The 24,813-nt window shown below is 45.2% G+C and overlaps 1 protein-coding gene across 2 annotated transcripts in view; it reads right to left on the reverse strand.

Annotated features, from left to right (window-relative positions):
• The window catches only part of FAM124A (family with sequence similarity 124 member A), a 94,392-nt gene that overhangs the window by 64,724 nt on the left and 4,855 nt on the right, over positions 1 to 24,813 (reverse strand). For both annotated transcript variants that reach the window (XM_011222994.3, XM_034665107.1), the window contains 2 exons: positions 21,094 to 21,125; positions 2,403 to 3,136 (listed from right to left, as the gene is read on the reverse strand). In XM_011222994.3, coding sequence (XP_011221296.1) covers positions 2,403 to 3,136; positions 21,094 to 21,125 — 766 coding nt within the window. The remainder of the gene's footprint in view (positions 1 to 2,402; positions 3,137 to 21,093; positions 21,126 to 24,813) is intronic.

Genomic DNA, 24,813 nt, shown 5'->3' on the forward strand with positions numbered 1-24,813 from the left:
CCCCCCACCCCGATCCAGCGGTGCGAAGAAAGAAGGGGAGGTAAGTTTCAGGAGGAGGAAGTCCTTCTTTCCATTTTATCAGATCTTAGTCAAAAACATTCCAAATTCTTACAAAAGGCTGGGTAGTTCCCAGAAAAACACCTTTCATCTTTTGTCTTCCAGAGGAATTAAATCAGAGGAGGAGATCTCTGGAATATGGAATGTTAATGGGGCAGGATGAGGAAATAAAATTCAATCTATATTTTAAGCAAGCAACTAAAAACTACTCAATCAAGATTTGTTCCAGCATATAACTCCACCCAACTGAACAAAAGCATTTATATTAAAAATTATAATTGAAACTATAACTTGGAAAACATATACTGCTAAGGATGATGTGGATAAAAGGCATTCTCTCAACGGGGTCCCTCTCCATGACTTCAATATCTTAATTTTGCTAAAGACTGAGACATAAATTTTTACTTAAAAGTAAGTGAAGAGCCAGGCAGGTGCATAGTTCATGCTAGAGCAGAAGGTTGCTCCCTGCAGTGATTCAGTCCCAGCAACCTGTACAAATGGCCATCATCAAGAATTATGAGGGGACTCTTAGTCATTTCTGTCCACATTAATTTGCTGCCTTGACATAGTACTATATCGAACAAAGGCCTGCATTCCTGAGACCCAAGATACAAATCTATTTTCTTACTCTTTTCACACTTTGAGGCTCTAACTTCAAAAGCCTGCACCTGTACCGATTTTATAACCATTTAAATGTGTGAATCTTCTTTGAAATATTCTTTCAATGGTTCCTTTGAGCGTGGTCCAGGCCAACCTTTTATACTTTGTTCTCTCACTTACGTTATTACAGGCATTGAGAGAAAAAGTATTCTAATTACTGCAAAAAAGGAAGAAGTCCCTTCAAAACAATCACACTCATTTTGGTCTTTTAGTGTAAACAAGATCCTTCCATTTACATTTACTTATTCAACTGCAGTATATTTTGCATCTGGCATTGGCAGTCTTCAAACAACAGAACAATTCTGTCCTCACATTTCAAAAGAGACTCCAGAGCAAATGCTAGCCAGCATTCAGTTCACTGAATAATAAAGTGATATTTAGTTTCTCATTTGTATAGTTCAAAGGAAAATCAGAAAATTATCTGTGTCCTATAAACGGTAAATGTCTCAAAGGTGACCTTTCTGACTTGAGCCAAGTGGCCCAGCTGTAGTTTTAACCAGTTTTCTGACATGTGCCCAATTCTCACTTCGCTTTGTGATACGTGGATTACAGTTCTGATGTCTGATGTCAAAATTAAGAAAAACTATGGAGCTTTGCCTGTGATTCGAGTAACTACGATCTGCACCTATCAAGATAATGGCCGCGAATGCATTCTCAACCTTCTCCTTTCAGGTAGCCAAAGGGGAAAATGGAGATGCCCAAGCCAGAGGTTTTTCTGAAAAACAAAGTCCTATATGCTTGGAACTTTTTTACATGTTAATTCCAGAAAGCCTGGGTTTAGAAAGCGTTTATCAGGTCGGGCCAGGTGTAGGGTATTAAGTCTATGTGTTGAATTTTGAATTCTCAAAAATAATAATTAATAATCCTAAAAGAGTGTCAAGCAACCACTGGAAGGATGGGAGGAAAAAGGGGTCTGGGAACTGAGTGAAGGATTAACTACAGAGGAACAGGACAGCCTACTCCATCCATTCCCTTAAAATGTATCCACTCACCTCTTCCCAAGCTTGCTGAAACCAAAAACTTCAAAGGCATCGCTTACTTCTTAAAATATTTATGAGAAAGTAATTTTGTAAGTGATCACTGGATTTTTAACAACCCACTCACTGCCTAGCGGAAGGATGCATGTGTGGACGGTGGGGAGGCCTGACAGGGAAGGAGGAGACAGCTATCTTCTCTTTGCAATGTCAATAGGTTTTACGGTTTTCTAAGAGCTGGGCTTTCCTGAAGGTCCCTTGTGGAAGTGAAGAATACACTGGCAAAAACTCCCTAAGTGTGAGGGAGTAGATTCAGGAATCATCAGTAACAAGGTCCCTGGGATAGAAGTTGATCTGAACTCCCCAGGAGCCACTAACATTTAGCGGAGGCTCAAACAGCAGGCGAAGAGGCGCGCAGAGGAACTGGCAGCTGCTTGCTGAGGCACACAGCCAAGGCAGCCAAGAGAAAACAGCCAATGCAGAGAGCCCTCGATGCCTCCTCTTCTGTTTAGGCAGCGAAGGGACACCTTGACTTTGTCTAAGAGCCAGACAGGGGGCCACTGATCCCTCCTTTTTCTTAACTCATTGCTCTTGACCAGGTACTGGGGTAACTGGCGTTTCTGGCAGAGCCAACCCACTTGTTTCTCTGTTCCCTCCAACCGACAGGGAGGTAGACACAGACAGACAGACTGCCCTCCACCCCCCGGGTACCTGCAGAAGGATCTTGTTCCCGTCCAGGTCCTCCGTCTGCCAGCGCCCCTCACTGATGGGGCTGCAGGGGTTGGGCAAGAGAGGCACGAGCTCACCGATGTCCTTGACCCGGAACTCCAGCACCGAGGAGTCGGTGGGGACGGGGGTCTGGTCGCAGGGCAGTCTTTTCAGGGAGAACTGGATGTCCACATCCAGATTGGAGAAGATGGGGAAGATGCAGAAGTCCGTCTTCCTCTGGCTGGGGCTGCGCCTGAGGATCAGCTCGTAGAACTTGAGGATGTCGGCATAGTTGTCGTGGCGACAGTAGATGGTGAAGCGCACGATCTCCTTGCCGTAGTGCACGGGCCGGATGGCCCACAGCGGCGTCCCAGGGGCCAGCGTGAAGAAGTCCTGGCTGCACGGCAGGTAGGGCAGGAACCTGCCGGGCACGCGCTCCGTGTGGTGGTGGCGCCAGGGCGGCCGCTGCAGCGTGCGGTGCAGCCGCAGGATCTGCTCCTCGCCGTACTCCTCCTGCAGGAAGAGCACGACGGCCAGCGCCGGCTGCGCCACCTTCCAGGGCTTCCGCCGCCGCCGGGACGCCCTCCTCTCCGACACCCGGAAGAGCTGCAGGTCCGGGTGGATCCAAGCCAAGACCTTGTCGATGGCCTCCTGCAGCGGCTGCGATTCCCCCGGGTCCGCGATGATGTGGATGCTAACCAGGAAGGGGTCCTGCGCCTCCTCCACGGAGAGCTCACCTGGGGGCACAGCACGAAAAACGAAACGAAACCAAAAAACGGTGACTACGTCATTGAAAGTGTCCTGTGATGACAGGCAAGGCCATGACAGGAAAAGAAGCTAAGGGTTAACTGAACTGGCTCTGTGATCATTAGGATTTTCCCATTCCCAAGTTCGCCCACAAAACCCTGGCAGCCCAAACACTGGGGAAGTATTGCTAGGAATAGCCCCCGAACTGGGCAGGGCTAGGAGAACCCCACACTGCATCAGGTCGAGTGTACTTCCTAGTACACGGCGGAAAGTCAAATCTCCACTGATCTGGAAGGGATAACACGGCCATCAGAAAAGATGCTGTTGGGTTCAGTGTAGACCACTTAATATTTCCCGAAGCAACTGCAGTGCCTTATACTACAAATGGTCCCTCTACCACTACATTCCTCAGACTTGCTTATTTCATTGGTTTATCTTGTTCATTCACTTAACAAACATTTATGGAATCCTTTCTTCATGTTTCATGCTAAGTGCTGTGCCAGGCACTCTCCAGCTGACAGATAAAGGCCTGGCTGGGGAGGCATATGGCCGACACCGGACTGACGCTGGGGTGGCCTGGTCATGACCACCTTGCTGCTGGAAAGAACGATAGGAAGGAACATGGGGGTGGGGGAGGCAGGAAGCACAGCGTTCTAGCTGAGGCTGCCTGCTGGGGCTGTGGCTAGGGCTGGGGGAGCACGGTGGGACCACTGCTGCCTGTGGTAATGCTGTCTTTGGGCTTCTCCTCAAGCCACGTCCACTCAGAAGCCCACACACCCTGAATGGGTCATTTACCTTGCCAATGTCTCTGGCAGAAATAGCATCTGGAAGCACTGAATTCCAAGGGTGAAGTTGACCATTTAAGTTGGCAACACTATCCCACAGGGTGAACGGTTTGCTGGCCACACTGGTGTATTTCTAATTCAGAAATATTCAGCATATTTTCTCAGATAACCTGGTAAAAAGACTTGCTCTTTTAAAGGATGGCCCTATTTGCAATATTTTAGGACTCAGGCATGGGAAACCAAGAAATCTTTAAGTCTACTGTGACTTGGGGGGCTAGATTCATCTAGAATATAGATCTGTCATCACACACATGCCTCACAATGTCCACTAGGGCATTAGGTAGAAGTCAATCTCGCAGTCAATAACGTTTGAGAAGTGTGATGTGCTTTTAGGAACAACAACCTCAATCAATTTACAGGATGAAAAATTATTTTTCAAGCTTTGCAAGACATGCCAAATAGGCTTGCAGGTATATTTCATCACATTCATCTGCAATAACATAGTTTCAATTTTGTTGGATCAAAACCTGTCTGAATTTTCAACCCAACTTTGTTGAATTATTTCACTCGGAAATAGTTCAGTTTGTTGTTGCCTTTCTTATTTACTCATTTATTTACACATTTATTGAGCAATCAATATGTATCAGGCACTGGAGATATAAGGAAGGTGGTATCATCGAGTATTATGGGAGGCTGTTTACATAGACTTTGGTGTGAATAGTGCTGCTCCCTTAGAATTGTGCAGTGTACAACCTACACACCCACAGCAGTAGCCCTCTCAAGAACCATAAGCCACAAATAACTTCATAAACACAGTCATAAAAAATTAAAATTCCATCTGATATGTGCCTATAGGAAATATAGTGGAGTAGCATTTTAGGCAGGGCTTAGATTCTAAAGTCACCCTGAGGTAAAAATTGCCTAGAGACAATGCTACCACTGAAAGTCCCTTGAATTTCCAATATGGTACTACTGACGGTCCTACTCACAGCAAGACAACGCAGCCAGATAGCTGTTCCTCTGGCTGAACAGCAGACGAAACAGCAGGCTTGCTGCAGGCCTTGTGTTATAAAAGAATAGTCTTGTATCCGTAAGCACCAGAGCCCCCCCCCCCCCCAGCAGGCTGGGCCTTTCACCCTGCAAGAGGCTTCTGAAACGTAAGGATGACCAACGTAACAGCAAAGGCAAGTCTCAGTACTTCCAGGATCGTGGACTAGAATGGTGGGTGGCATTGTTCAGCCCCCCGCCCTCTCTGACTGAGCACGTAGTCTTGAATTTATACGAGTGAAAGATGAGCATGATGTAATTCCAACTTACTACCAATTGGACAAAGGAAGGAGCAACGTTTCCTCCAGAGTGCTTCTGGGGAGGCCTTCTGGAGGAGGCACCATGTGAACGGGGTCTTGAAGGGTAAACAACCTCTCACTAATAATCACCTCAAACGTGGGTGAGATCACGGTAGGGAGAGGGGAGATGGTTTGTGAAGGCACAGCACTGTGCAAAAAAACAAGCACATTTGGAAGGGGGCGGTGAGTCATTCTGAAACATGGCAACAGATGCAGTGGGAAAAATGGCCTAGCGCCAGGTTACACGGGGCTTCAGCTCGATTTGGTAGTGATGAGGGGCAGTGGCAAGTTTTCATAGAGGGATGTGGGGAGCTAGTCGGGGAGGCAAAGTAGGAAGTCAGAGGTTGAATGAACAGTCCAGACGAGAGATCCCGAGGACTGGGCATGGCAGGAGACTGCATTATCGGCCCTCGTTCTTTCCCTTGCCCTGTCTCCTTGCTCTCTGCCATGGGACTTTATAGTTCCTTCCACAGAATGGCCGAAGTGCATTTCCCCACCCTCAGACTTCAGATCTGACCACATGGCTTGCTGTGGCCAACAGAAAGACACAGTGGTGATGCGTGTTTGGGCCTCTGCCTTCTTGTGCTCCTGATGTGCCCCGAGAAGCTAGCCCATTGGTGCCAGGAAGCAGGAGGAGAGCTACACGGATCACAGCCGCCCGGGCTGAGCCCAGCCTGTATCAGCCGATCTCAGACACCCGCAGAAACACGGTATGGGCCACCGGGCTATGCCTGGTCTAGATCAGCTGACCCAAGACATGTGAGAAATAAGAAATGGCTGTTGTGTAAAGCCACTGTTGGGCCTGGCTGTTACACAGCAATAGGTACCGGTGCAGGAGGAGTTAGGCGACACACAGAAAAGGCACGGATTCACTGGCTATGTAGGAGCCACCGGCGACTGGCCTTGGAGCCACCGGCCTGGGGTGGGGAGCAGGAAAAGCAGGAGAAGAGGGTACCTTGACGTTTCTGGTCAGATACTGATGCTTAAGTAAGAGATACGGAATAGAGGGAGAAGGGCAGATTTGTGGGTAAAGATAAGGAGTTCCACTTTGGCCATGTTGGCATGACATGCCGGAATGACTTCCAGGAGGGATGTCCTGTTAGCAATGGGACCTGTGCCCTGCTGAGTTCATGGGCTGAATTTAAGGATGGATCCGTTACCTTTAGACTGTATCCTTGCTTTTACGTGGTTATCTAATACATGTGTGCCCCCATACAATTCGAATCAGGGAAAATTCATCATGATGGCCTAAAAAACAATCAGAATTCACAGATGCTTGTGGTCCTTTGTTTGCTCTTCTGCTCACCTGACTACTTTCTGTTTCATTGAACATTAGCCCCATTATCAGCAGAAGTGCAGTTGAAAGAAAAATAGCGACAAGGCAAACCAATGCAATTTTTCCACCAGTCAGTAACTCCAGGAAAGGTAGGAGAAAGTACCACAATCAAATAAAATGTGTGTTTCACTCTTTCATGGTGGCCTGATCCTCCAGCAGTGGGGACGTGTGACTTTACTAAACATTAAGGAAAGTTCAGTACAAATGGAAAGAGGTCGAAAGGCTCTGAAGGATTTGGGGGATGAAGAAATTTACTTGAGAAAATTATAGATGATTTCTGTGAGAGGAAAAAAGGACATACGGAGTCAAAAGAATGTTTGGGAAAAGACATTGTCAGAGCAGTGAGGCAGTCCCGTTAAGACCCTGCACCTGCTCTCGGGGTGTGCGTGTGGCCGTGTACAAGGAGAGACATCAGCTAACACGTGCGTGATGTTCTCTGTGGCCTGGCACTTTCTCCATGTTCTACATGTAAGAACTCATTGAATCCTTAGAACCACCCTGGGGGAGGGGTGCTATGATTGTTCCCATTTTAGAGAGCAGAAAATCGAGGCACAAAAAGGGGAAGTAATCTGCCGAGGTCACACGGCCTCTGAGGTCTGTGTGCACAATCACCATGGTTCTGCAGAGAACTGTGCTAACCCTCTCGTCTCCAGTTACTTCTGGGCGGAACGAGCAGCTGCCCCGCCCCGTCATTTCTGGCCAGGCTGCTACTACCTGACCGCCTGCTGCTGCTCTCCTGCCTCCTCCTGTCTGGCTTCTCAGCCACCAGCTGATAACTCCCTGTCTTGGGCACCCTTTTACATCTCTTTGGCCTGGCCCTGGGCATCTGAGGAAGAATAACCCGGAAACCGCCTCCCCGACGGCACATGCCCAGGCCTTTCTATGGGAGCGCTGCCCTCATGCTCACTGACAAGCGTGAGAGACCTGGGTGTGGAGAGGTCCCAGGCGAGGTAGCTTCTGAGTCTCTAAGACAGAGTCGTCAGGGTGCTTGGTGTCAGGACACCTCTATCAGCCACACGAAGGTTTCCCGGAGAGCAGTAACCAAGGCCAGGCTGAAGCCTGTGTGGATGAGTGAACGTGTACAGCTTTGCAGACAGGCAAGATGCCCAGCCTCGGCGCAGGGTGGGGACACGGAGAAAGGCGTCTGACCAAGCCCCAGCTCGCCCGGGCAGCTTGGGATGCAGCCAGCAGCAAGCAAGGAAGGAAGAGGAAGACTCGACCCCTGAGCTCTGTTTGCGCCGCGTGAACCGGGGCGATCAAAGTGGCTAAAATCCGACCCTGAGAAGAATAAGGAGAATGAGTGGTGGCATTAATATGCTCCAGCCATCGCCAGCATGTGCCCACTGCACGAGGCGCTAAAATCAACAGGCTCAAAGAACCCCAGCGCGCAGCCCCAAACCATCACTGGGTGCTAGGCTTATACACACCCCAAAGAAAATGTGCCTCCTCGAGCTAGCTAGGAAACCAAGTATTTGACGGGAAGGAGAGAAAATGTGAATAATTAATTGTCATGGAAAGCCTCTCAGTCTCCCCGGAGAAGCAGAGACGCCGTGACTGTGGGATGTGCTCTGTCTTTATCATATCTATTACACGCCTTCTCGAAGGACCTCAGAGAGCACCTGTTCACTTAGGGCAAGACACAGGCCAAAACGAACCGGGCAACAGACAGACTTCCCCAGGGCTGGTTAGAAGAGGGGAGCTGTTCACAAATTTACAAGGATTAACAAAGCTCTCAAGATTACTTTATGCTTCCTGAGAAGGAAGATTCTTTCCCATGGGATTAGAGACAACTAGATTTTTCCTTTGATAAGGTAAAACAAAAACCAACTTCAAGTAAAGCACTGCATGAGTCAGGCCTTCTCTGAGACAGGTGTACTGTGAACCTGAATATTTGTTACATTTCTCCCCAGTGTGTTGCCTCTCCTGTATAGCTCTCTTTTGGTCTCTTAAGTTTAAAAGAAAACAATTTAGACACTAATAATCATGTGCTAAGCACTTATTATTTGCCAGACACTGTCCTAAAAGCTCAACAGATATTACCTTGTTTAGTTTTAAACAACACTGTGATAAAGGTGTATCGCCCCATGTGGCAGGGGAAACATTAGCGGATCTGACAAGGGCCAAGGAGCTAGAGGAGAGTGGGGTCTCCGCAGTCCGCCTTCTCTGCTCTCTAGCCCGCCATCCTTGGTTTGCGTGGCTGGGCTCTGACACTGTGGCTCAGCTCCTTCAGCCCATGTGGGCAGGAGCGTCTACTGTGAGCGGATGACCAATATGCTGGGGCAGCTTCTGGCAATCCCTGATCTGCAGGGACATCGAAGCTTCCATCCGGTAAAGGTGTGGGTGGGGACTGAGGTGCTTCTGCCTGTGGACAGACATCCGGACAAAGCTCAGACAAAGCTGCCTGAGCCGGGATGCCTCACCGCCGCTCTCTGCACTCCCGGGCTTCACACCAGCCTTCCTGTGTGGTCTCCCACTGCCCGGTGCCTGCCAGGCTGGCCCTCCCAGAACCGGCAAACTGGTGCGTGTCCCCAGAACACTTGCTCCCCAGCAGCAGGTGTGCCTACTTGAAAGTCTGGATGTCTCATTTCAAACGGAATGCCGGGCCAACTCTTAGGATACAACAAGTTCTGAGACCTCTTTCTAGAAGTTCTGGGCAATGGCTGATGTCTCTGCCATTCTATTCACAATGTATCATAGACAATCTGCAATTCAACTGCAATCATTTACTCGATCAAGCAGTGTTTATTGAACACCTACTCTGTGTTGGGCACTGTAGGATACAGTGCAGAATAAAAGAATCTCTGCCTTCCTAGAACTTACAATCTAGTGGGGGAGTCAGAGGATAGGCAAATATATAAGAAGGTCAGGTAGCTCAGTGCAAGACGCTTCACTGACCAAACCCGTATTGAATGTGGTAGATAATAGATTTCCAGGCGGCAGCCATAACCACTGACCGTCAGATAAACTGCCAGGCACCACTCCAGGGCAGTGAGCGCTGCCAGCACCAGTGCCCCCATCAGCCCCCGGGAGGCTAAGGGAGTCAGACCAAGGGCACCCCCAGCTGCGGTAGGCGCTTGGTGTAGGGAATTTGGCCCTGGAGCTTGGCTTGAGATTCCCTAACTGCACATTCAGGAGGCTGAATAGACTCCTTATTTGCATTTCTAAAGCCCCGTGGTCTGGCGTGGAGCAATTCAGGAACTTGCATACTAGGTCTGGTCAAGCGGCCCTCATGACCAAGTGGCAGAACACCCAGGTGAGGTGGTGGGTCGGGTATGCCACACGGATGTGCCAGGCGCAGGCTGTCGCTGTGAAGAAAAATTAGGGCAGCGAGCAGGAGGAAAAGAGGCTCCAGAGTGGCGAACACAAACCCCACGGCATTGTGAGTGCCACAAAAGGGCCAACCGACAGCCATTAAGCTGCCGGTCTTCCCAGAATGCCTGAAGTAAAGGCTCTCAGACAGGGGCTTCCAAATTCCTTCTCCAGAGTCTATTCACCCAGAATGTAATGAATGACCTGCCTTCATCTCTCTCTCTCTCTTTTTTTTTTTACAGTTTTTTTTTTTTAAAGCTAGTTCCTCGAACCTCTGAACTGACGAGCAAATTGAAGCAACTCCCCTTGCCCCTGCCCACACCCAAGGTAAGATCTCAGACTTCCTCAGTTCTTGGTGATTTTATGATTTTGACAAGGCTTTCGGTTGACCTGCAGCTCTGGGCTGTGAAGTGGCAAGGCTGGCCCCAGCGCCAGCCCCAGCTAAAGTCAAAAGTAGATGTGGGGTGGGCGTAGTGACACTCTGATGGCAACACGGGTGACAGGCGGAGTTTTAACGCAGGGGATCCAAACTGCGTTCATAATACAGATAAAAAGCTTCTCCTCTCTCGGCCCGAATCCACAGTACTTTCTTACAATTGAAGAATGGAATATAGGCTGACCCGGTTAAGCCAAAACCTCTATTTTCATTTGGCAGAGGAAAACAGTGTGGACTCTTTCTGATCCTCAGGCCTTTTACAGCTCTAACTATAGTTGTTCGACTGCTCGCTCCATTCTCACCATCTGTGGCAGAGACAATGTCGGGGATCTGGATGTGTGATACATACCCTTGAGTTCTTTTGAAACCAGGACACTATTGAGAAAGAAATAATAGAGAAAGGAAGGCAGATTCTTGAGATAGCGTGCATTTTTTATTTCCACTTGAAAATGCAACATTCATTTTATTTTGTATGTCTTTCTAAGTTTCATTCTGAAACAACCTCCAGGTGGGAAAAGGAGGGGGAAGGCAAGGCCAGCCACTAGCTGGAGAGGAAGGACACAGCTTGACATAAATTCTGGAAGGGGACCAGAAGGTTGATATGTAATTGGAAGGTATAAAAGCAGCTAGAAAGGCTTAACATATCTAGCATAATTATCAAAGTCCTTAGGACTGTAATGATTTTGGAAGTTTATGAGAAGGTAACACAGGGCTGATGAACACCAAAGGCCAATGCTTAAGTATGTAAGAATAATAACTTTTATAAAGTTAAAGGGTTCAAAATGGTAGAAGAGATGCTAGCATTTCACACAAAATCCTTTCTTCTACTCAGTAATTTCCATGCTTTCTCAACCACTTCATACATATCTTGTCATTTTCACCAGTAGCAAAGCCATGCCAGGACTTCAATAAAATTCTACAGATTTGGAGATGAGGCAGCAGGGCTTGCAAACAACAGGATTAGAATATTCATCCTGTTGTGAGACATAAAATATATCAATCAAAACAAAACAGACAAAAGAGGAGGATGGTAACCAAAAGCTATCCCAAGGATTTGTTCATCCATGAACCCCAGACCTCTGACACCACTGGAGCTGGTGGGAGGACTCCTCCCAATTATAGTAATTAAGACTTATTTTACAAAGGGATTTATTCTGGCAGGATGTTGAGAAATCAAACAGCAATTAGCTATTAACAACCGTTCTTTGAAAAAGCACTACATATGTGCTTATTAAATATATCCTGAATGCCACAGTGGAAAAGCCAATGGTGAGATCTGGTGCTGGTTTTGCTCATGATCAAACTAGCAATGCAGGAAATGGAGCCTATGGACTCTTTTTTGGCTTAAAGTCAATAAGATATTCAAATGCTTGACCAATCTGAATAGGACACTGACACATTCCTGGTCCTGGTTTCTGTTTCCTTAGAAATTATGTACCTTACAGCACTTTGAAGAGCAAGCTTAGTAGACATGACTAGAAAATTAGAGATGGCTGAGGCATTTAGTCCAGCCTCCTCATGTCACAGATGAGGTCTGGCGACTTGCCCTAGTCAACCCGCAACTCAATGGCAGATCTAGAACGAGAACAAACATCTCCCAAATTCCCCATTTGGGGCTCTCCCTTACCTCTGAAGTGCCTCCTCTTGCTAATAGCCCCAAGGACTGCAAAGCAGGAGACATGGTCCCTTCCAGAGCTCACAACCTAACTGAGGTAGCAAGGAGTTCACACATGACAGATATAAGGAAAACATGAAGTGGGAGATATGTACTAAATGACATAGCAGATGAATTTCAGAGAGGATAGCCAAAGTTCCCCGTTCCCACAATTTTCTTACTGCCTTGCGGCCCTTCACCTGCAGAGTCTGGGCTGTTCACTGCTTCAGGGAGGGTGGGGACAGATAGATAGATCCACTAATCAAGTTTCTGAATTCATATATATTTTTCAGATCACAGCAGAGAAAAGAGTCTTGAATGGCAAGGCTCTCTATTGCAAGGGCTGGGGTTTTGGAGACAGAAAAGGCTGAGTTAAGAAAAGCTAAAAACTTAAAGCAGAGGGCTTGCCCCATGAATCACAGTACAGAAGAACGTGTGATGCTGCGGGGTGGCCTTTCCAGCTCAGAAGATGCCAAGCTTGGGCTTCCGGTGGAAGGAAGACGACTAGAAGGGACCTGACCAAAGTCTGAGTGCCAGAAGGTTTCCAAGAAAGGATCATGTTCCAACACTCCTGGGCTGAGCGCCGCAGCAATGGGGGTCCCAGAGCAGAACACACCTGGGCCTTCACTTGCTAGGCGTGAGGGCAGCTCAGGAGTGATGTTCAGCTTGATTATAAATACAGCAGTTCTGTTAGGCCTGAGCATGTGACTGGGAAAATTCCTACTATAATACGAGGTTTGTACAGTTCTCCAGAGATAGTAGAAAGTGTTAGACTCCATAAGCATGCCAGCTCATAGAAAGACGCGTCCAACTTCTGAGTCCAGCTTACCTGTGACCCACACACATTTTAGCCTCACTGAGCTCCAGCTCGAGGCTGTAAAACAGTAAAAATGAATCACAGATGAGGCCCAGCTGTCTCCATAATGGACAAAGGGAAGACTTCTCACAACTGCTCTTGTTACAAGGACAGAGGAGCCTTCTGGGCACTGGCTGCATAGCTTGGCGGCACTAACAGCACTAACAGTAACGTCAGAAGATGCCAGGCGACATAAAAACACAGGGGGGAGTGAGAGCAGGTGGAATATTCCTTCTCTTCCATAACCAGTGTGTTTTACAAAGCAGAATTTTGATTGACATGGAGGAAGGAGAGAAGATTACAAGGAAGGAAGGATGGAAGGAAGACTGGTGGGATCCTCTTTGCTTTTCTAATTAATTCTGAATATTGTAACCTTTAGTGGGTATGACCTGGCTTTTTGCAGAATATTCCCCAAATAGTTCCAACTTGTTACCTCATCAGAAGTTAATGGCAACAGTACTGAGGTTGAATAAAGATAGAGAATGTCCACCGGAGTGGGAAATGCTTTCCATAAAGCCTGTGCAGAGTACCGCTGCCTAAGGTCACAGTAAGAGTATAACTGATACCATACTTTTAATGGGAAACAGACAAAACTTCAAGTTGTGGGTCTCCAAAACCTGAGAGTCTCCCTGTTTATCACCTACTTTTCAGAGCACTTTTGCCCATTGTTATTGTGTGTGTGTGTGTGCATATCCATCCATACTGTTTTCTGTTCACAAAAATCACCATTTTTATGAGACCCTGGTGCTCTCATCCATGCCAGTGGGAGAGTGAAATGGTACCTTTAGAGAATGACCTGACAGTAAGCACCAGAAACTTTAAAAAGTAAACAACCTGTTTCACCTTAGCAATTCCACTTGAAGGAATTTATCCTAAGGAAATAATGAGATATACACACAAGGACTTGGTATAAAAATAATCCTGGCAATGCTGTTTATATTAGTAAAAAAGTGAATATAACCAATAGTACCAACAACAGGGCACTGGTGAACATACAGAAATATAACGGAATACCGTAGATTCAAACTATTATAGAAGTAAGTTTACTGATATCAAAGAAGTTCACACATGCTTAATTAGAAAATGAGACTATAAAACTATACAATACTATTTTTGCTAATAATATATATCTATAGTAATATAGATGCTCAGAAAAAAATCTATAAAGGCAGAAACCAAATTATGACTACTGACTGTTTCTAGATGGCAGGAATCGGAGTTTTCTTCTTTTTGCTAATCTGTATTTTCTGATTGACTATATATTATTTGAGTAATAATAATTATTTTAAAATTGGGAAAAGCACCAAGCACATCAGGAATGTGGGATGGAAGCTATTCACTTGTGTTTCTTCCTTTGGTGGTTGTGGTGGTGGTGGTGGGGGGGTGTCCCAATGACCTTGGTAGACCAGCTGTCCCTGAAGTGTCACATCAGCTTCTCAGGGAAAATGTGGTTGTGAGAAGTCCGCCTTCATTTTTCTTTCAGATCCTGGACAGAAATTGACACTCTCTATGTAGTTGAAATCACAAATTAAAACTTATCTTCGGAACCAGTAGGACTACACCATAATTTCGGGGGAACGGATGCCAGTGTAACAGCATCAAAGGAGTTGTCTGTATGGTATGTCTTCACCCTTTGATTTCCTGATGTGTATCTTTGGTTATTGCTTTTTTCTTATCAACTGCCAAATACCAATACCGCTCACCCTTTCAGGTTCCTGTGCAGAGGATTCTGGCCATACAGAACCCACACTGTCAAATAACTGTCTGAGTACACTAGCTTTCAGCTCATTAATCTCAGACTTCACTCACTACTCTGTGACCTTACAGATAAGGCTGCTGCCTGCTTCTCAAAAAAACCCCAAACACACCTCTAGCTTGCCTGATAAAGGACAAATTCTGTGTTTTCAAATAAACCATTCAGTAGAGGAACACAGTTTTCTTCTTTTAAATGATCAATGATTCATAATTTAAATATTTGTCAAGTGAAGTTTTTTTCTCATCTAGACATTATGCAAACCCTAGGGCCTACAGATTATGCCCTTAAAAATTAGAATCTAAAAGAAATTTGGATAGAACGTATCTACTAGGGATTTAAGAGCAATTTTGCTGATGGGGGAGATGAGCTAGATTAGTGCTCCTCAAAACTCCAGTGCAACAACTCACATGACTCAGGAGGTCTGGGTGGGCCTGGAATTCTGCATTTCTAACAAGCATCAGCGATGCTGATACAGTGGTCTGTGGACCATACTCTGAGCAGCAAGTTTTCTAGTTTGGCGATTTATGTGCTCAGCCAGGCCCAGAATACCTTCCCTGGGCAGCTGCCAAAATGCAGAGTAAGTGGACCCCAAGCTGCACCAGCTGGCATTCTGTGGCTTTCAGGCCGTGGCTAAGCCTCTACCTGAGTGGCTTCAAGACCCAGACTTGCCAAAAAATGACACACCCCCAACTGTGGCCTTTTATTAGAGTTACCTACAAGTTACATGTTAAGTGGCTGCAGCTCTAAGTGGAAAGTCCAGGAACATAATGAGTATCTCAGACCTGAAGCCATACTAGCCACAGAAAGCCTCAATGCTTGGGGGCATGGGAAGAGCCACCAGCACCAAGGCCCTCTCTCTAATAGTCAGGGCAAGCTGGCACAAGGCCAGTGCATTCCAAGGAAGAGGGAACAAGCCTTGAGGGTTATTTCCCACATAGCGATGGGAGCAGCGGCTGTACCAGAGAGTAGGTATACCAGATGCCTATTTCCAGGGACTATGATAGGGACTTCTGAGTGGAAGCTTTAATCCTACAGTCACTATGGAAGGCAAAGCCAAAAAGGAGGACAGAACGGACAATGAAATCAGACTGATCTTTCCACATGCAAAACATCTTAATGATTTCTGGCTGGTCTCTGCAGCCATGACCACATATCAAGGAGGGTTGCGTTATCAGGGGCACGTGGTCCAACACAAGCCACTCATGGAGAGCTTGCCTAGGGCTGCAGATTCATTCCAGCTGTGCAACAGGTCACCCTGAGTCTCCTTTGAGGGCAGTTCTACACATGAACATGACTGCTGTGCCAGAACATGCTCTTAAACATACTAAAAATGGAAATCGTTCTTATTTGGGGTTCATTTGCTAGATGCTGCAAAATGTAGTGTTCCTGGCTCAGTGCAGTGACCAAGTGGAAATTCAAAACCCTGATTTTCCTCCACTTGGAAATTAGTGTTTCCCCCATGCTTTGATTTGTTTTATGTCAACTGTTGGGTTTACGAAAGTATATCAAACATCCTTAGTATCACTAAGGAGGCCTCTGGAAACTAAGGAAGTAGGAAATGGGTGTTAGTAGTGACAGGCCTGACCGGAGCTCCTTAAGATTTGTTCGATCAGCCTCACAGACCATATTACCATCCATAACTAACTTTGCCTAAAAGGCTGTTTTCTAATTTAGAGAAAACTGGTGACTTTTCTTGTGATGTTTTAACTGCAATAGGAGTGTGAAGCTGGGGATGGATAGGTGGGTGTTTTGGTGTTTTGTTTTGTTTTGTTTTTTTGCAAACCTATGTACATTGCCAACTACATACTGGTCACAGAATTATACACATGCAATGGTTAAAACTGTTCTTCATAAGGGTTAATGAAGAGATCTGGGTTTTGCCTAGATCTTATGAAATAAGGCCCTAAAAGAACACTTACTCCGAATATCATAATGAAGAAAGTATTGTACACCGAAGAAAAAAAAGATGAAAACTATGAAATTTATGAACAGATGAAAGTTAAATTGGCTACTACCACCTCTTCCAAGATATCGACCTTCCTTATTTGGACAATTGGCCTTAAAACGTCAATCTGTCAGTAAGTTATCTCATCTCACGAAAACAGAAAGAAAATAATGACTATTTCATTATCCTGTCTGAATTTAGCTCTTGGATACGGAGACACAGGTCATTTTTATTTAAACATTCGCCATCAGCGACGAGTTCTACAGAGCGCGGTCATGTCTTTTCAATGTGTTGCTTTCAGAGGTCCTCACCATTGTTTATTAACTAAACCACAAGGAGCTTATCTTTCCCTCCACACGGAGGGGAGGCACAGAGGTGGCCAAAGACAAAATTAAAATCGTGTGATGCTTCAATATCCTAAAACTTCAAGGAAATGATGAGACTGTGGAGAAATGGAAGGGGAGATGACGGCATTTATGTGGAAGGGTACACCGCTGAGACGAGGCAGCCCTGGGGAGGGATGAGAGGTCCTCCCACACAGCAGTGAGGCAGGACCCGAAGCTCCTGTGGTGGCTCGAGACCAGCCACAAGGCCTTGCAATTAACTAAGACACCTATTTTCCTATTTGAAAAACACCTGCAATCCACTTGACCCCTTTCTCTCAAGAAGAGAGGGTGTCCAGGGGCCCATAGCATCAGCTGGGCCTGTTCGGGGCTGTCCTCAAGGGCAGGTCACAGACCTGGCGGCCCCAGGAAAGCTGAGGGGATAGAACTCCACTGGCCTTACAGCCTGGGGGGAGCTTGGGGCCAGCAAGGAGAATGCAGGCAGGACACCGGGAAGCTACCAGAGTCACTGGAAGGACAGAGCACAAAGTGAGGAAAAGAAAGCCAGGGAAACAAGAGGAGGGCAGGAATCTGAGGCCTGGGTGGGTGAAAGAACAGATTCCATGACTCCTGCCCACCTAGGAGGTGTCCCTTTTTTGCATAGCTTGGTACATGGTCCTGGCTTGAATCAGCAGAACACACTGTTCATGGCCATTTCTCTGTAATTTCAGATACGGGGAATTCCTCAGGGCATTGCCAAGGGTCCTGTATCACTTTGACTCATCTTTGACCATTTGCATTTTGAAAAGTACGAAGGGGCACAAAACTGTGAGGCATTCCTGCTGCCACTGGCTGTCTGTAAGGGCCAGGTAAAGAGTTAATGATTGTACCTGAGTTTCAAGAAGGCGCAGTTTTAAGGCACAAATTAGGAGGGCAAATAGAGGAACAGTCTCCAATAAAGAGAACTAGTTAATTCTGTGACCCCCCTCCTACTGGCATTATCCTGGGGCTAGAGATCCTCAAGAAATGTGACACTGTCCTAAAAATGTCATTTTTAAGCTCTCAGCATCTTCCAAGAGAAATTCTCCAAGTACGATTATAATCTTTATTTGAATGAAAATATTCAATCATACATGATGGGAATTTCATTATCATTACATGGCACAGTTGATTTTCTTCCCCCTGGCATAATTATTATTTTTCTTTTATCCTGTTTATAAAATTTCTCCTTTTTATTTAAATCACTTAAGAATGCAAATTGTACATAGTGCCTTGATGATCTTCTATGCAGGTTTCTGGAAAAACCACCTAAAATTCTGAGAGTATAAATTAAATTCATCTTTCTTAGGAAGTATTACGATTTACTGAGATCTGAATGTTAACAGTATATTGAGGTTTGCAGAAAAAAATAAGGGAAAAGCTTGTCAGCCCTGTCAATCTCAAAAAGGCAAACAGACTCAGGGCAAGTAGAAAAAAAAAATTTACCCAAATTTACATTTACCCAATTTATAGAACACAACCATCCATTAAAGAAGCCCCCTCAGCCACCTCCCCCAGAATTGAAAGTGATATCAAACACAATCATTGGGAATGTGATTCTGGGACCCAGGAGGTCGAGGAAAACCAGAATGCCCAAGGACCGCCATGCCGTCCCGGACTCCATACCAGGACTAGGACCTAGGAGACCTAACCCCCACACCGCTGCTCTTGTACTTCCTCTTGGTGATGACCTCCCTTCTTCTCCCACCAGGGGCAGGCAGCATGAGGAAGCAGCCCCTGCATTCTGAGGGAAAAGACACCTAAAGAGCAACTCTTGCTTGGGGAGGAAGCGTTCCTGCCTGCTCTAGCAATGACAAACTCCAGCCGTGGACAGACTCCAACCCCAGCTCAACCCAAGGACGCGCTTACGTCCCGGTGAACTCAGGCACAAACAGGTAAAAGAGCATCATGGGAATGCTGAACAGGAACCACTAATAGGCAGAAAAATCCATTTCCTGACAGCAAGTGGTTAGAACCAGTGCTCATATCCCATCCAGGAAGCGTTCAGGAACAAGCCATTCAGGGCGGCTGCCCAAGGGCGGGGGATGACCCACAAGGGGGAACTGGGACCAGTCAGCTCTGTGGGGCCTGCTGGTCACACAGAGGGAGCTGGCACAGCTGGACCGTGACAAGGAGACTGACCCTGGAACTGCATCATTCGGGATGGATCCTAAGCTTATTAACCTTCTCTCTACTAACTCCTCTGAGTGTGATTGTCTAGTTTGTGGGGAAATGCTGTTTCTAAAATCTACTGGGAAAATACTTTTTATGACTGTAGCACTGTCAAACCTTTGTTTTAAAGGATAGGTTTAAGACTTCAGACTTAAGTGTTTTTGTTTTTTTTTTCTTTTTCAGAAAGGGTCCACTCTGTTATCTTTACTGACTGCCACAGGGGCCTTCTCCTGCATCTGGGTGTGGTCAGGGTTTATGCTCCTGGTTGGGAGGAGAGGCAGGCCAGGCAAACACTAGGCAAAGACACCCAGGGGCCCAGCAGTACCCACTCACCCCTCCCCCCCCCCCCCCCCCNCCCCGCCCAGAACAAGGATGTGATGCCTGTGGTCGAGGCAGCCATTTTGTAACTCTGAGGCAACTCTAAGGACAGAAGCCAAAAGCCAAGCAGAAGGATGAAAGGAGCTTCCACATCAGACGTGCATGGCCTTCTCTGAGCTTTTTTTTTTTTTTTTTAATGTTAGAGGAAAACAAACGCCAACTTAAATCATTATTTTTTCCTCTATTATTTATAGCCAAATACATTTCCCTAACTCAAATATGAAATGCATACGCATCCTCACCAAGAGGTCCCAACACTGAAGACTGATATAGGAATCACAAAATATTTAAAGAGAAAAGGAAGAGCAATAAAAGGCTATTGATCCCAGTTGCACTAAGAGAAATACCAACTCCGAGATCGCAATTAAAATAATGGAGAGGAAAGCCTCCCAAACCAAATTACCAGTTTCGCTGACAAGAGAGGTGCTTTGTTGTGACCCAGAGGACTGATTTGAGAGCTACAAATTGAGCAAAGGCTTTGGGCAAGTATTTCATAAAAATCATTCTTAAAGAAATATAGCTTCTGGGCAAAACTGAGTAGGATGAAAATGGCAGCATAGAGAGAGAGTTCAAGAGAGCTTTCCCTGATTTTTAGGAATGCAGAAGCTTCAGGGAGGAATGCAAATCACTGGAGCATTATTCTCATTATTACTAATGGTTCTTAATAACTAAGGGGCAATGTTGGGTCTCCAGTTGGCTGAAATGATCAGAGATTACTCATTGCAGTTATACAAATAACTGCATATAATTCGACACTAAATTACAATTCCAGAAATACAGCTTTCTGCATAGTCTCTTACTGCAGAGGAAAACTAAACCAGAACATCAATAAATAGAATAATCCAATTAAGTGTCTTTCCGTTTGGGTACTATTTAGAATTGACAGTTTAACAGGGAAGACAGAAACAACAATTCAGTATGTACCGATTCACATAATCAGCGCTTTCATTGTTAGACAATTTTTTGTTATTTTAAAATAGGTGTTTAATTAACCTGAATGGCTTTGGTCATCTACCTAGTAATCTTAATCGCTGCAAATTGTTTCGAGATATAAGGCCTAATTTCCCATGCATAGATTTACTTGTCAATTAGCTTTTAATACAGACATCTTTTTCTGTGCTTACAGTATGTATATAAACATATTCCTCATCACCTTTTTTTAACTGCATCTGATAATCGCCTATGATATCTGCCTACGGATGCAGAAACACAAGGGAGGACATTGCCCCAACAGATGAATCGGAGCCTCCCGGGAGTGTAAGGAATGTGCTCCGAGCTGTCAGACTTCGGCCAGCAGGTATTTGATAAATGTTTGGTGAATGAATGAGTTGCCTCCGATTATTTGGAGAAGCTGCTTTAGAAGCCTCTGTCCTAACAAAGCCCGGGCTAGATCCTCTAGGTTCAATTTCCAAAGGGAAAGTAGTGGCATAGCTAGTTCTGAAATCAAGGGACAGTTAAATTCTCCAGGAAAAGCCCCAACTTTCAGGGTCAGAGGATCCTGTATCACACACTTTGGCAAGTATCCCTTGGGTGATCCTTCCGTTAAAGCAGGGGCTCTACCCATAGACAGGACTGAGAAGCCAGCGCCAAAGGACATTTAAACCATACTTACTGCTGGTGGAGGACATGTGGCTGTAGTCAGACCTGAAACACAAAACCTTAGTATTAGTAGGATTAGACACTATTTTTCTGTATCCAAATGAGTTCTTCAAGCTAGAATCTTAAAAACAGTCAGCGGTAAGTAGCATTTACATGGTAAGGACTCTGTGAATCTCCAAGATGGGAAACCTGCTGGGTCCCGAAGCATCTAAATTCATTGGCAAATTCTTGAATGGAAGCTAATTCTTCTGGGGAGAAGGCTCGAAGTTTTCAACAGATTCTCAAAGGGGTTCATGATATCCCCCAAAGGTGAAATCACTGCAAATGAGCACCCTTCGAGTTACCACTGCATCGTGGGGAAATGTCTCTTTGCTGACATAAGCAGAGTGCTGATGGACCTTGGTGGTAGCGTGAGGGGACCCTGGCTTGTGAGGGCTTGCTTCCACATGCAGGGTCTGCCTGACCATCAGGAAACACAAAGGCACAATGATGTTTGACTGATTTCAGTTCCAGCTGAGAAGAAATCCTGCTGCACATTACAGTAACAGGATGTGGGCTGTGATAGGGAAAGGGAAAAGGCAGGGTTAGGGCCAGGGTGAAATTGCCCATCAGTTTCTAGGCTGAAAAACCAGCTGCTGGCACGCAGCCTCTGTGAGAATGGGCACCTGGCCAAGGATCTGCCTGCTTAATCTCTTCTAAGTTTCTGCTTTACTTGTGTGGCTGGGAAGCCTCCCGTCTCTGGCAACATATTTGCTTATAGAAGCTCTTGGTTTTCTCCCCCCGGTGTCCCAAAGTCATTCTCAACAGGGAATTCATCTCTCAGGTACGTAGGGATTTATTCTGCAAGATGGTAGTCAGGGGACATGGTTATGCAAAGAAAGTAGTTAATCACGTTTAATTTTCCACATATACACTCCTCTTACTTAGCCTCATGTTGCCTTCCTTAAATCACCCAATTTTCACTCCATTGACTTTGTTACCACACCAAAAAAGTATATACAAAACTTCAAAAAAAAAAATCATAAAAAGCACACCTCTTACTAGTTAAAATAACCTACATCGCTCCCACAAAATGATGCACTGATTTATTGGTAGGGGAACAAAATGGAAGAAAAACAGCATGCAGTTTTCTCTTTTCAAATGAAATGCTTTAGTAGTTACAGAATCACTGAATCTTAAGGCTGGAGAGAATAGCAACTATTAACATTTGCATATCCCTTTATGTATTACAAACTGCATCCGCCTATATCTAATCTGCTTTTTCATGGTATTGGTTAGGAAACTAAAGGGAAACTATTGGTGAGGAGCCCAGGAGGTGAACAGTGGACCTGAAGTAGGAGTGCAGGGTGATGGCAAGGCTGGAGCTGGAAGGGAGAACTGGCTAGAGCACGGCGACGTACTGGCTAAGGGAGATGCAAGAGAGGATGGCCAGGACCAGTCACCCCCAGCATTGGTGCATTCAGTTCTTTCTGGAACCAGGCAGGATGTAAATTAACTTTAGGACAAAACTTAGAAATGTAACTGTGTGTGAATGCAACAAATGCTCAACGAGCACCCACTGTGGTAGAAACAACGACAAAACAATCCCATTCCAATACGATCATCTTAAGATGGTCAGGCTTTAAAGAAATTTCATGACAATTCAAATAAAATGTTCACTGGGAATGTGTGATTGGACTATTCATTTTTTTAAAAAAAGATTTTAGTTATTTGACAGAGAGAGAGGGAGTGAGCACAAGCAGGGGGACAGGCAGGGAGGGGGAGAGGCAGGGAGAGGGTGAGGGAGAAGCCCCAACGTGGGGCTCGATCCTAGGACCCTGAGATCATGACCCAAGCCAAAGGCAGATGCTTAACCGACTGAGCCACCCAGGCGCCCCTATTCATTTTATTAGAAATCCGTCAGTATTTTCAGTTAGGATGAGGCAGATGGATTTCACAAATGCATATATTTTAAAGATCTGCATACAGATGGAGATGAATGTAGAATGAAATTTACACATGAAACCTATTTTGAGAATCTTAAGGTGTAACGGTAGTATTTTAGGACAGGTGCTAGCAAAGCGAATGTCCCTGCCATGCATCTCTGCATATGTATTTCTTGTGACTAAAGGCACTGCCTGGGTCAAGCCTGCCAGCTGGTCAGTCTCCTGTCACTCTTGCTCCACTCCAGTTCCTTCCCCAAACAACAGCCAATCTTTGCAAAGCACAGATCTGATCATGTCACTCTCTGGATGAAGTTCAAGCACGACATAAACCCCTCTTTTCATGAATGATGGTCTATGCAGTCTCATCTATCACCCTAACTTCCATCCCTGTCCACCAACAAAACAGAAATCAAACAGGAAGAAAAGTTTCCTAAAACCTCACGTTGTTTTCCAGACTCTGATCCTGTTTATGCAATTCGTAACAGTTGCCATAATGATGGAGATACAATTTTCAACTACTCTTTTTGCTACACACCATCACAACATGCTGCTACATAGTTCCTGAAATTATAATTTTAGATAAAGTGAAGTACTATAATTTATTCAAACATTTGCCTTTTGTTTGCTATATGATTGTTCCTGATTGTTCTCTTTTGCAAACCACACGATGATGAGATATATATATATATATATACATGGCTCTCTTTTGCAAACCATGTGTATATATATACATGGCTCTCTTTTGCAAACCACACGATGATGAGATATATATATATATATATATATATATATATATATACATGGCTTGATATTTACTTTCTTTTCCTTAGAAAAATGATCATGAGGGGAAACAGGAACTGAGTCAAGGTACAAACACTTTTATAGCCCATAAGATACATTCCAAATAACTCCAAAAAATTATTTACTGGAAATATTACTGGCAAAAGACAAACTGTAAAGCTTAAAACAATTTTGTACTTAAACAGGTTCAAACGATTTCAGATATTGACTATAGTTCTCTGGAGGGGTACATTATCCCCAGCTTTTTTAGGATAGGAGGGAACAGCAATGGGGTACCTGTCTTGTGAATCCTGTTTACTCATCTTAGATCCTAAGAATCTACCCACCTAGCTCTGAACAAGACATTCAACTCCGGAAGAATGAAGCATGAGAGGTGAATCCATGAATTTTAGGAAGAAAAATGTATGGGCACATGATACAGAGAAGCAGAATGATGCAAGGATTATATATTTTCACACACCTGACACACATAGTAGACACATTTACAAATATTACATGTATATGGTATCTCTGCCAATAATGACCAGAAAGATGAAATCCCTTGACTGTATTTTAATTACGATTATACATACAGGGGTTAAGTGTAAAGGGGTCTGCACTTAAGACAGTTTATCACTGTTAGCAGCCTACTTGCCTGTATATAAACATAGGATACCTTCTTAAATTCTCTTTTCCGGGAAAATCTTGGCATAAGAATTGATCTTGGCATTTCGGTAATATTGATCTTGATGTTTCTGTAAAACATCAGCTCAATGCATCATGGACCTCATCTGTTAACTCTCAGTCGATTGAATTAGATGCCAGGTAATTTAGAGCTAACTAGCTCCACCTTGAACACAAAGATAATAGAGTACCTAATAGATCATCCTGTCCTCTCTGCAAGATTTCCCCTTTTACTGTTCTCTAAACCTGTCCATCTTCGAATTTATTCCCCCTATTCTTTCCCATTCACCTGCTTATAAACTCTAGCCCTGTGAATTGTTTGCTATCTCTAAATCACAGTGAAG

This window comes from Ailuropoda melanoleuca, chromosome 7, assembly GCF_002007445.2.
Source record: "Ailuropoda melanoleuca isolate Jingjing chromosome 7, ASM200744v2, whole genome shotgun sequence".
Classification (NCBI taxonomy): domain Eukaryota; kingdom Metazoa; phylum Chordata; class Mammalia; order Carnivora; family Ursidae; genus Ailuropoda; species Ailuropoda melanoleuca.